General features: G+C 45.6%; 1 protein-coding gene across 1 annotated transcript; it reads right to left on the reverse strand.

Moving 5' to 3' along the window:
- Positions 1-43: 43 nt before the first annotated feature.
- Positions 44-1,893, reverse strand: GADD45GIP1 (GADD45G interacting protein 1). Its single transcript, XM_032312553.1, has 2 exons — positions 1,495-1,893; positions 44-405 (listed from the first exon to the last, which is right to left on the reverse strand). The coding sequence occupies exons 1-2, from the start codon at positions 1,842-1,844 to the stop codon at positions 87-89; spliced, it is 669 nt and encodes a 222-aa protein (XP_032168444.1). The 5' UTR covers positions 1,845-1,893; the 3' UTR covers positions 44-86.
- Positions 1,894-10,625: the final 8,732 nt, after the last annotated feature.

The raw sequence follows: 10,625 nt of genomic DNA on the forward strand, positions 1-10,625 counted from the left end.
GGGGCCAGGAAGGGGCATGGTGAGAGAAGACACAGCTCTCCAGGGCTGGGGCTGTCGGGCAGCAGATTTTATTGGGAGAGGCGAGCTCAGGAACTGGGTGCCACCGAGGCTTCGGAGTCTTGGGCCGCAGCAGCAGCCAGTGCAGCAGCTCGTGCCTCCTTCTTCTGTCTTTGTTTCTCCTCCTTGAGGCGTTTGCGCTGCTGCTTCTCCAGGTCCTGCAGCAACTCCTGGAAGCGGGCACTCCTCGGGTCCACATGGTAGCCCAGGCGTTCCTGGGCCTCAGCCTGCAGTCGGGCCCGCCGCTCCTTGTCGGCCTGCTCCTTTTCCCTGCGCTCCTGCTGCTGCCGCCGCCAGTTCTCAATCATCTGTGGCATCTTGGCCATTCTCTCTGCAATGAGCTGCTCCCTGCAGGGGAGGGTAGAGTGACGAAGATGGCAACAGCCAGGAGCATCCATCCACCCACAGCACCCCCACCCCGATGAAAAACTGGGAAGACTTATGGTGGTCATTAAAACAGGAAAAGTCCCAGACAAGTGAAGTAACAGGCAGGAGAGATGAATTAATTTGTGTGTGACCCTGAGCACGGGAGAGCCAACACCCTGAGGAGACCCCAAGTCAGCTCGGCATTTTACTGAGCTGCCTGAGCCAGAGAGCTGAACACCATATCGCCATTCCCACAGCACACACTCTGATCCTGCAGACCTCACTGAGCGCCTACTGTATGCCAGGCCCCGTTGTAAAGGCAAGAAATGGATTGGACCTTTCTCTCCAATCCTACGACTTTGTAGGTCCCAGTCACAGTCCCATTTTTAAGGATTAGAAAGGTGAAGCTGAAAGATCTAAAGCCCCCATGGCAGAGTTATCTAGCTGGGATGGGGTGGAGACTGGGGTTCACATTCTAGCTTCACCTTTTACTGCCTGGGTGATTCCACAAACTCCCAGGCTTTGGTTTTTCATCTCTACAATGAGGGTGATCCCCTCTTCCTCTTAGAGTTACTGTGAGGACGAGAACAATAAAAAGCAGGAACACGCTTGGCCTTCTCCACCAATTTGCCTGCCCTCCAAGAAGCGACACCATCCTGATGTTGCTGGTCTTGTAATCTTCAAGTCTAATCCTTCAGACCTGTCTCCCAAGTCTGACCTCTGCCCTTGACTCCAGGCCCCACCACCCTTCCCCAGCCACAGTGACCTCCTGGCAGCTCCTTAAAGCATATTCCTACCTCGGGGTCTTCGCACCTTTTACCAGGAACACTCCCTAGGATCTCCCCATTGCTATGTCTAGTCATTCAGGTCTCTAAGGCTCAACTTGGAGAGGTTCGAGGTCTCAAACCAAAGTCGTTCTCTGGCACACACATTTTTCAGTTTTATCTTCCTAATGGTTCCCTGTCGCCATTTAAATTATCTTGTTCTCTGCTATGTGCTCAGCACCTGGGACAAGGCCTTGCACACAGGAGGTCCTCGGCCCACCACCCCCGCCTGCCCGACTGCACACACCTGGCCTGGCGCTTCTGCTCCTCCGCCAGCTGCTGCACCCGCAGCGACTCCTGCATGGTCGCCAGGCTCGGGAACCATTCGCGCTCCTCAGCCTCCAGTTCACGCAGCTGCTCCCGCGACGGCCACAGCGAACCGGCGGCCACCCCGGAGGCGGCGCCGTGCCGCGCAAACTGCTTGGCCGCGTAGCGCGGCCCCAGCTGCCAGCGCGGGGTCAGCGGGTCGTCCGGGTCCGGCCACCAGGGCCCTGGCGAGCGGCGCGGGGGCGGAGGCGCCCGGTAGTCACGGGAGCCCCGGCCCAGAATCGCCGGCAGCTCTAGCAGGGTCCGCGTCCGCCACACGGGCGCCGCCATCTTGGCTGTGCGGGGTCCTCGCGGGCCGGCCGGGGTGGCCACAGCACTGCCTGCGCGCGAGGTCCGAAGGCAGCCTGGGCGGGGCGAGGGGCGTCCCTGCGGCCTAAGTTCCAGGCAGGGGAGAGGAGGGAGTAACAAATGTCCTATACATCTTTAAGTATAATTAAAATTTTTATTTTAGCAGTTATTTATTAAAATCTCACTAAGTTTTAATTTTATACATTTAAGGTAGCATTTGATTTTTTATTTCAAAAATTTAAGTGTCTGAATTTTAACTATTTATTTAAAATTTTAAATATTATTTCAGTTTGAAGTTTAATCTACGTATTACTTTATATTAAATTTTATTTTTAAGTTACTTTATATTTTAAATATTTAGAATCTTTTTAAGATGTTCGTTTAAATATTTAAATTTCATTTTAAATACCTGAATATTTTTATAACATTAAGTATTTATTTTTTATGCTTTATTTTATGCTTTTAAATTTTATTTTTAATATCTCAAGATTTTTATTTTAAAGAATTGTTTAAAACCGTACCTAGACAATTTTAAATATTTAAATTTCTACTTAAAATATAAAAGTACGATTAAGGTATATATGTAGAAATTTTATTTTAAGTTTTATTGTGAACATGTTATTACTTTTTTCCTTTTAATTTTTTATATTTAACAATATTTAAAATGTTTGATCAAAATGCAGCAATTAAACAGTATCTTTTCAGAACAGGATTTTAGCCTTAAAAAGGAAGGAAATTCTGTCTCATGCTGCAACATGGATGAACCTGGAAGACATTATGCTGAGTGAAATAAGCCAGTCACAAAAGAACATACATCATGTGATTCCACTTATATGAGGACTTTGGAGTAGCCAAATTCATAGACACAGAAAGTAGAATGAATGGTGGTTGGCAGGGACAGAGGAGACAAAGAATGGGAGTTCGCCTTTAATGGAGACAGAGTTCCTGTTTGAGAAGATGAAAAGGTTCTGGAAATGCATGACGTGCTTAATAGCACTGAACAGTACATTGAAAATGATGAAAATGGTACGTTTTATGTTATATATATTTTATCTCTCTCTCTCTCACACACACACACACACACACACACACGAATTGCGGTTCCCCGGGTGAACTAGCAAGCCTGGAGAAGAATGTCCAGAATTTATAACCTCAGCATATATATCATTTATGTCAATCCCAAGCTGGAAACAGCGGGCACCCGAGTCGGTTCACAGCAGAATGGAGACCTAAATTTTGATGTTTCAACCAACAGAATACTGCGCAGGAATACAAGAGTAGAAATTACATCTGGGTGTAATCTCAGCGTGGGTAATCCTCAGGGACAGCATTTGCAACAAAGGATGCAGGGCCCAAGGGATTCCTTTTCATGAGGGAATGTTTTTCACTGTGTAAAGTTTACACAAATTGTCCTTTTTATGTAAAGTGGAAAAATCCTGGTATAGTTATGGATGCAAACCCTTAGGGGTAAAGGCAAGGCAGCAATCACTCTGGAAATCAAAATGGGGGTGAGGGGCTATCGGAGAAGTGGTCATGTTGGGGGGGGAGAGGGTCACTTGGTAACCGGTCCTTGAGCTGGACATTCCTGTTCTGTTTGCTTTTGGACTGTACTAAATGTTTGTTTGTTTGGTTTTTAAGATTTTATCAGAGAGGGCAAGCCAGCACCAGCAGGGGGAGGGGTAGGGGGAGAAGCAGGCTCTGCCCTGAGCAAATAGCCCAATGTGGGGCTTGATTTCAGGATCCTGGGATCATGACCTGAGCCAAAGGCCGATGCTTAACCGACTGAGCCACCCAGGTATCCCTCATGTTATTTCTTGATCTGGGCTACAGGATCGCCTGAGTTATAATTATTCTGTAAGCTGTGTATGTGTGGGCTGCATACTTTCCTGTAGATTTATTATACTTTGTAAGTGAAAAAAAATAAAATACAACCAACAAAAAGGATTACAGTGAGAAATCATACGCCCACTTGTCTTCTATACCCCCCCGCCCCCCGCCTGAGCTCCTCTCCTGACTTGTGTTAGTTTCTTGTGTACCCTACAGCATTGCTTTAGACATTGTCATTTACAGTGTTAACGAATTACTTCGCAAGGACAGATGAGTATAGTCACATATGTCATCACCCAGAGCTAGCAGATATTAACACGTTGACTAGATCGCTTCAGATCTTTTTTTAAATGGAAGTGTAGTTGACATACAATATTATGTTAGTTTCAGGTGTTCAATGTAGTGCTTTGACAATTGCACACATTACAAAATGCTCACCACGGTAAGTGTAGTCACCATCTGTCACCATACAATGTTACTACAATATTATTGACTATGTTCCCTATGCTGTACTTGTCATCCCTGTGACTTTATTTTGTTCCTGGAAATTTGTACCTCTCAACCCCCTTCACTTATTTTGCCCATCCCTCTACCCCTCCACCCCGCTCTACCCCCATCTACCCCCCCTCCCCTCAGGTACCCACCTTCAGATCCTTTTTTAAAAAACTCTTTTTAATAAAACCTGCCCCCTACTGTGGAAGTCTCCAATGACAGGCAGTAAGGCCTCCACCGACAAATACCACCCCTTTCCTAACCCCACCCTTCTCAGGAGTAACAATTATTTTGAAATTAGCTTATTCTTCCCGGACCAGACCAAACTTTATGCATTTGCTACTTATCTGGAATCTTGAAAACACTATGCAATATGTATTTTTATTTTTTTACAAGATTTTATTTATTTGAGAGAAAGAGAGCAAGAGAGAGGGAGAGAGAGTGCACGCACGCAAGCGGGTTGGGGGGTAGAGGGGAAGGGAGAAGCAGACTCCCTGCTGAGCAGGGAGCCTGATTCGGGGCTGGATCCCAAGACCCTGGGATCATAACCTGAGCCAAAGGCACATGCATAATGACTGATTCACCCAGGCACGACTCCCTGGAGATTTCTTGTACATGCTGTGTAGCTGTTTTTCGCCCTGTGGGTCAGGGGGCCCATTATTGACTCAGGAAATCAATGAGCTGGGTTACAACTTAGCATTTATTTATTTACTTCCAGGTTTATAATTAAGGGGAGAATGGTTCATAGAAAACTCTTTTTTTTTTTTTCTCCCATAGAAAACTCTTTATTTAGGATTTATTTAGGGATGCCTGGGTGGCTCAGTGGGTTAAAGCCTCTGCCTTCAGCTCCGGTCATGATCCCAGGGTCCTGGGATCGAGTTCTGCATCTGGCTCTCTGCTCAGCAGGGAGCCAGCATTTTAAAGTGTGCTAGTCAGTGGCAATCAGCACCCACACTGTTGTGCAATCATTACCACCATTGAGCTCTAAAACTTTGTCGTCTTGCAAAACAGAAACTGTCCCTGTTAAACACTAAGTCCACATTCCTCCCTCCCCCAGTGCCTGGCACCCACCATTCTATTTCTGTTCGTATGTATCTGACGACTCTAGGGACTTCCTATAAGGAGAAGGATACTGTATTTGCCTAATTGTGACTGGCTTATTTCCCTTAGCATAACGTCCTCAATAATGTCCCCATTGCAGCCTGTGTTAGAGTTTCCTTACTTTCGGGGCACCTGGGTGGCACCTGGGTTGAGCTTCTGCCTTCAGCTCAGGTCATTGTCTCAGGGTCCTGGGATGGAGCCCTGTGTCAAACCCTGCATTGGGCTCTCTGCTTGGCCCCCTCTGCTTCTCTGCCTACTTGTGATCTCTGTGTCAAATAAATAAATAAAAATCTTAAAAAAAAAATTTCCTTCCTAAGACCGAATGACATTCCATCATATGTATTTATAACATTTTGTTAATTCATTCATCCGCTGATGGACACGTGGGCTGCTTGCGCCTTTTAACTGTTGTGAATAATGCTCCCATGACCTTGGGTGTATAGTGGTTATTTATATAGAAAAAATAGAATAAAATAAAAATATCAGATTGTATCACATGTAGTAAGGGTAAGTATCCTTCCGTAAAACTTGTATTCTATCACATATACTATATATATATATATATATATATATATATATATATGCTGGTGTTCCAGTTGCAAATGGTGCTAACAAACCTTGCCCCAAACAACCATTTTGATTTTGCTCATAGAGCATGTAGGTCAAGAATTTGGATATCAGGGATGCCTGGGTGGCTCAGTGGGTTCAGCCTCTGCCTTCGGCTCAGGTCATGATCCCAGAGTCCTGGGATCAAGCCCCGAATCGGGCTCTCTGCTCAGCAGGGAGCCTGCTTCCTCCTCTCTCTCTGCCTGCTTCTCTGCCTACTTGTGATCTCTGTCAAAAAATAAATAAAATCTTAAAAAAGAAAAAAAAAAAGAATTTGGACATCAACAAAAGCCAAACTATGGAAAGAGCCCAAGCGCGGTGCCCATCTGATGATGGCTGGATAAAGAAGATGTGGTGTGTGTCTCTGCAATGGAATATGACTCAGCCATGAAAAAGAACGAAATCTCGCCTTTTGCAGTGAGGTGGATGGAGCTAGATAGAGGGTCTTAAGCTAAGCAAAATAAGTCTGTCAGGGAAGGACAAATACCGTACGATTTCACTCCTATGTGGAATTGGAGAAACAAAACAGATGAACACATGGGAAGGGAGGAAAAAAGAGAGAAGGAAACAAACCATAAGAAACTCATAACTAGGGGTGCCTGGGTGGCTCAGTGGGTTAAAACCTCTGCCTTTGGCTCCGGTCATGATCCTAGGGTTCTGGGATCGAGTCCCGCATCAGGCCATGTGCTCGGCAGGGAGCCTGCTTCCTCCTTTCTCTCTGCCTGTCTCTCTGCCTCCTTGTGATCTCTGTCTGTCAAATAAATAAATAAAATCATAAAAAAAAATCTGAAACTCATAACTATAGAGAACGAATTGTGGGTGGATGGAGAGAGGTGGGGGGGGATGGGCTATATGGGTGATGGGAATTAAGGAGGGCGCTTGTTGTGATGAGCGCTGGGTGTTGTATGTAAGCAATGAACCACTGAATTCTACTCCTGAAATCAATATTGTACTGTATGTTAACTAACAAGGATTTAAATACAATTTTGCAAAAAGAAAAAAAAAAAGGAGGGGGGATTTGGGAAGTGTGCAGTGGGGATGGATGGCTCGTCTCTACTCTATGCTTTCTGCAGCTTCAGCTGGGAAGAATTTGAAGTTGAATGAATTGATGCCTGGCTACCAGAATCATCAGAAGGCATTTCCCTTCATTCATGTCTTGTCGTTGATGCTGGCTGAAGTCTCAGATAGAATGTTGGTTGAATATCCTCAAGAAAGTGAGCCAACTTGAGCTTCCTTACAACATGGCAGCTGGGTCCCAAGGGCTCTAGGCTGAAGGGCATGGCATTTTGATGACTGAATCGCAGGGGTCACATGACATCATTTCTGCTCTATGCTGTTGGCGGAGTCAGTCGTCAGGTTTGTCCAGATTCAGGAGGCGGGGTCAAAGATTGTCATGCAATCAAAGGGTTTTCTCCCTTTTTTAAGTTCTCTCTCTCTCTCTTTTTTTTTTTTTTAGATTTTATTTATTTATTTGACAGAGAGAGTGAGAGACCACAAGCAGAGGGAGCAGCAGAAGGGGGGGGGGCACTGAGCAGGGAGCCCTGATGAGGGACTCCATCCCAGGACCTGAGATTATGACCCGAGTTGAAGGCAGATGCTTAACCAACTGAGCAACCCAGGTGCCCCCAGTCAGAGGATTTTCAAAGTCACATACAAAGAATTGTGTGTGGGGTGGGGCATACTGTTGAGGTCTCTTTGGAAAGTACATTCTGTTACCTCTGGTTCATAGCATAAAGTGTATTTCTCACTGCAGTTATTTATAAAAAATAATAGTTAAAAAAAAGTTTCAGGGGCACCTGGGTGGCTCAGTGGGTTAAAGCCTCTGCCTTCAGATCAGGTCATGATCTCAGGGTCCTGGGATCAAGCCCTTCATCGGGCTCTCTGCTTAGCAGGGGGCCTGCTTCCCTTAAATTGAAATTTTATTAAAATTAAAATTAAAATTAGAATTTATGTAGCATAAAATTAATTGTTGTAAAGATTTGTTGTTATTTATTTATTTATTTGAGAGAGAGAGAGACAGAGACAGAGCGCAGGGAGGGGCAGGGGGAGAGGGAGAGAGAAAGTTTAGCAAACTTCTTGCTGAACTCCCGGCTGACACAGGGCTCTATCCCACAACCCCTAAAGTTAATCATTTTAAAGTGAACAAACCAGGGGGGCCTGGGTGGCTCAATCAGTTGAGCGTGGGACTCTGGGTGTTGGCTCAGGTCCTAATCCAAGGGTCATGAGATCGAGCCCCATGTTGGCTCCTTGCTCAGGGTAGAGTCTGCTTCAAAATCTCTCTCCCTCATAAATATATATATATATATATATAGTATATAAATATATAAATAACGTTAACAGTCCGGGGTGCCTGGGTGGCACAGTCAGTTAGGCGTCTGATTCTTGGTTTCATGATCTTGGGGTCATGAGATCAAGCCCCGCACCGGGCTCTACGTTCAGCGGGAAGTTTGCTTGGGATTTTCATTTCCTCTTCCTTCCCCTCCCACATGTGTTCTTTCTCTCTCAAATAAATAAATAAATAAATAAAAACTATTAAAAAATAAAATGGGGGCGTCTGGGTAGCTCAGTTGTTAAGCCTCTACCTTTGGCTCAGGTCATGATCCTGGGGTCCTGGGATGGAGACCCACATCGGGCTCCCTGCTCAGCGGGAAGCCTGATTCTCCCTCTCTCTTTCCCTGCTTGTTTTTCCTCTCTCGCTGGGTTTCTGTCAAATAAATAAATAAAATCTTTAAAAATAAAATAAAATAAAATGAACTATACAGTGGCTTTAGCACATCCATAGTGTTGTGAAACTACCGCCTCTGTCTAGTTCTGGAGCATTTCCATCGCCCCAAAAGGAAATTCCATCCATGTTAAAGTCACTCCCGCTTACCCCCTCCCCTTAGATCCTGGTAACCAGTAGTCTACTTTGTCTCTACCAATTTGCCTAATTCTGCATATTTCCTATAAACGGAGTCATTTGTGACCATTTGTGTCTGGATTCTTTTTTTTTTTTAAGATTTTATTTATTTATTTGACAGAGAGAGATCACAAGTAGGCATAGAGGCAGACAGAGAGAGAGAGAGAGAGGAGGAAGCAGGCTCCCCGCTGAGCAGAGAGCCCAATGCGGGGCTCGATCCCAGGACCCTGAGATCATGACCTGAGCCGAAAGCAGGTCAGGCTCAGGTCCAGGCACCCCTGGATTCTTTTACTCACCACGTTTTCGAGGTTCATCCGTACTGTAACACGTATCAGTACTGTCGGACTGAGTTGCATCCCCCCTCAACAATTCATATGTTAAAGTGCTGGTTCCCAGTACCTCAGAATGTGACCACATGTAGAAATAAGATCCCTGGGGCACCTGGGTGGCTCAGTGGGTTAAAGCCTTTGCCTTCCACTCAGGACATGATCTTAGGGTCCGGGAATCGAGCCCCGCATCGGGCTCTCTGTTTGGCAGGGAGCCTGCTTCCTCCTCTCTCTGTCTGCCTCTCTGCCTACTTGTGATCTTTGTCAAATAAATAAATAAAATCTTAAAAAAAAAAAAGAAAAGAAAAGGAAAGGAAAGGAAATCCTGGGGCACCTGGGTGGCTCAGTGGTGAAGCCTCTGCCTTCGGCTCAGGTCATGATCTCAGAGTCCCTAGATCGAGCCCCATATCGGGCTCTCTGCTCGGCAGGGAGCCTGCTTCTCCCCCTTATGTGCCTGTCTCTCTGTCTCCTTGTGATCTCTGTCAAATAAATAAATAAAATCATTTAAAAAAAAAAAAGGAAAGAAAAGGAAATCTGGACACAGACTCACACGAAGGAGAACCACATGAAGAGGCTTTATATGTTCAGAACAAAAACGAGCTAGGGTGACCCCTCGATCTCAGATTCCTAGGCTCCAGAACTGCGAGAAAATAAATTTCTGTTGAGGAAGCTCCCTAGTCTGTGGTCCTCTGGGATGGCAGCCCGAGCAAATTAATATGTACCTCATTCTTTTCTATGGCTGAATGATATTCCATAGTAGGGAGCTTTTCTTTTTGGAGTAACAAGATGGAAAAAAACATAAATGTCCAAGCCTAGAAAGCTGGTTAATGAAACTACTAAATATCCAAAGGATGGAATACTATGCAGATGTTAAAAAAGAATAAAGGTCCTCTTGGGGTGCCTGGGTGCCTCAGTTGGTTAAATGTCTCCCTTTGGCTCAGGTTGTGATCTCAGGGTCCTGGGATTAAGCCCTGCATTGGGCTCCTTGTTCAGCGGGGAGTCTGCTTCTCCCTCTGCTTCTGCTCCTTCCCCCTCTGCTTGTGCTCTCTCTCTAAAAGAAGGAAAGGAAGGAAGGAAGGAGAAAGAATAAAGGTACTCTATAGATCATGGTTCTCAGAGTTTGGTTCCCAGACCCGCAGCAACCCCCCACCGACCTGGAAACCTGTTAGAAATGCAGGTTCTTAACCTCCATCCCAGAATCAGATACTCTCCCATGAGCCTTCCAGGAGACACGGAAGCATTGCTGAGGTACCAGATTCCCTCCTGTATATGACCGTACACACTAGGGGTTCACAGAAGCCCCAACATGGTTTTTAAAAACACCAGTGCCTGGATCCCATCCCCAGAGATTCCACTGTAATTGGGAATCACCCAATTAGAACTGAATTTAATGGGCAGAGTCATATTCCAGATTGTTCCTTGCAGGATTCATTGTGATGGGCAATGGAGAAATAAATTTGGGAGATAGGTGTGCAGCAGAATACTCTTCAGAGTAGAAATGAAGCAATATGA

This window comes from Mustela erminea, chromosome 1, assembly GCF_009829155.1.
Source record: "Mustela erminea isolate mMusErm1 chromosome 1, mMusErm1.Pri, whole genome shotgun sequence".
Taxonomy (NCBI): domain Eukaryota; kingdom Metazoa; phylum Chordata; class Mammalia; order Carnivora; family Mustelidae; genus Mustela; species Mustela erminea.

Excerpts from the sequence above, each read along its gene's own strand:
- GADD45GIP1 (XM_032312553.1), bottom strand. The coding sequence starts at position 1,844 with ATGGCGGCGCCCGTGTGGCGGACGCGGACCCTGCTAGAGCTGCCGGCG. Across the intron at positions 406-1,494 it reads GAGCAGAAGCGCCAGGCCAG|GGAGCAGCTCATTGCAGAGA; the intron begins GTGTGTGCAGTC and ends CCTCCCCTGCAG.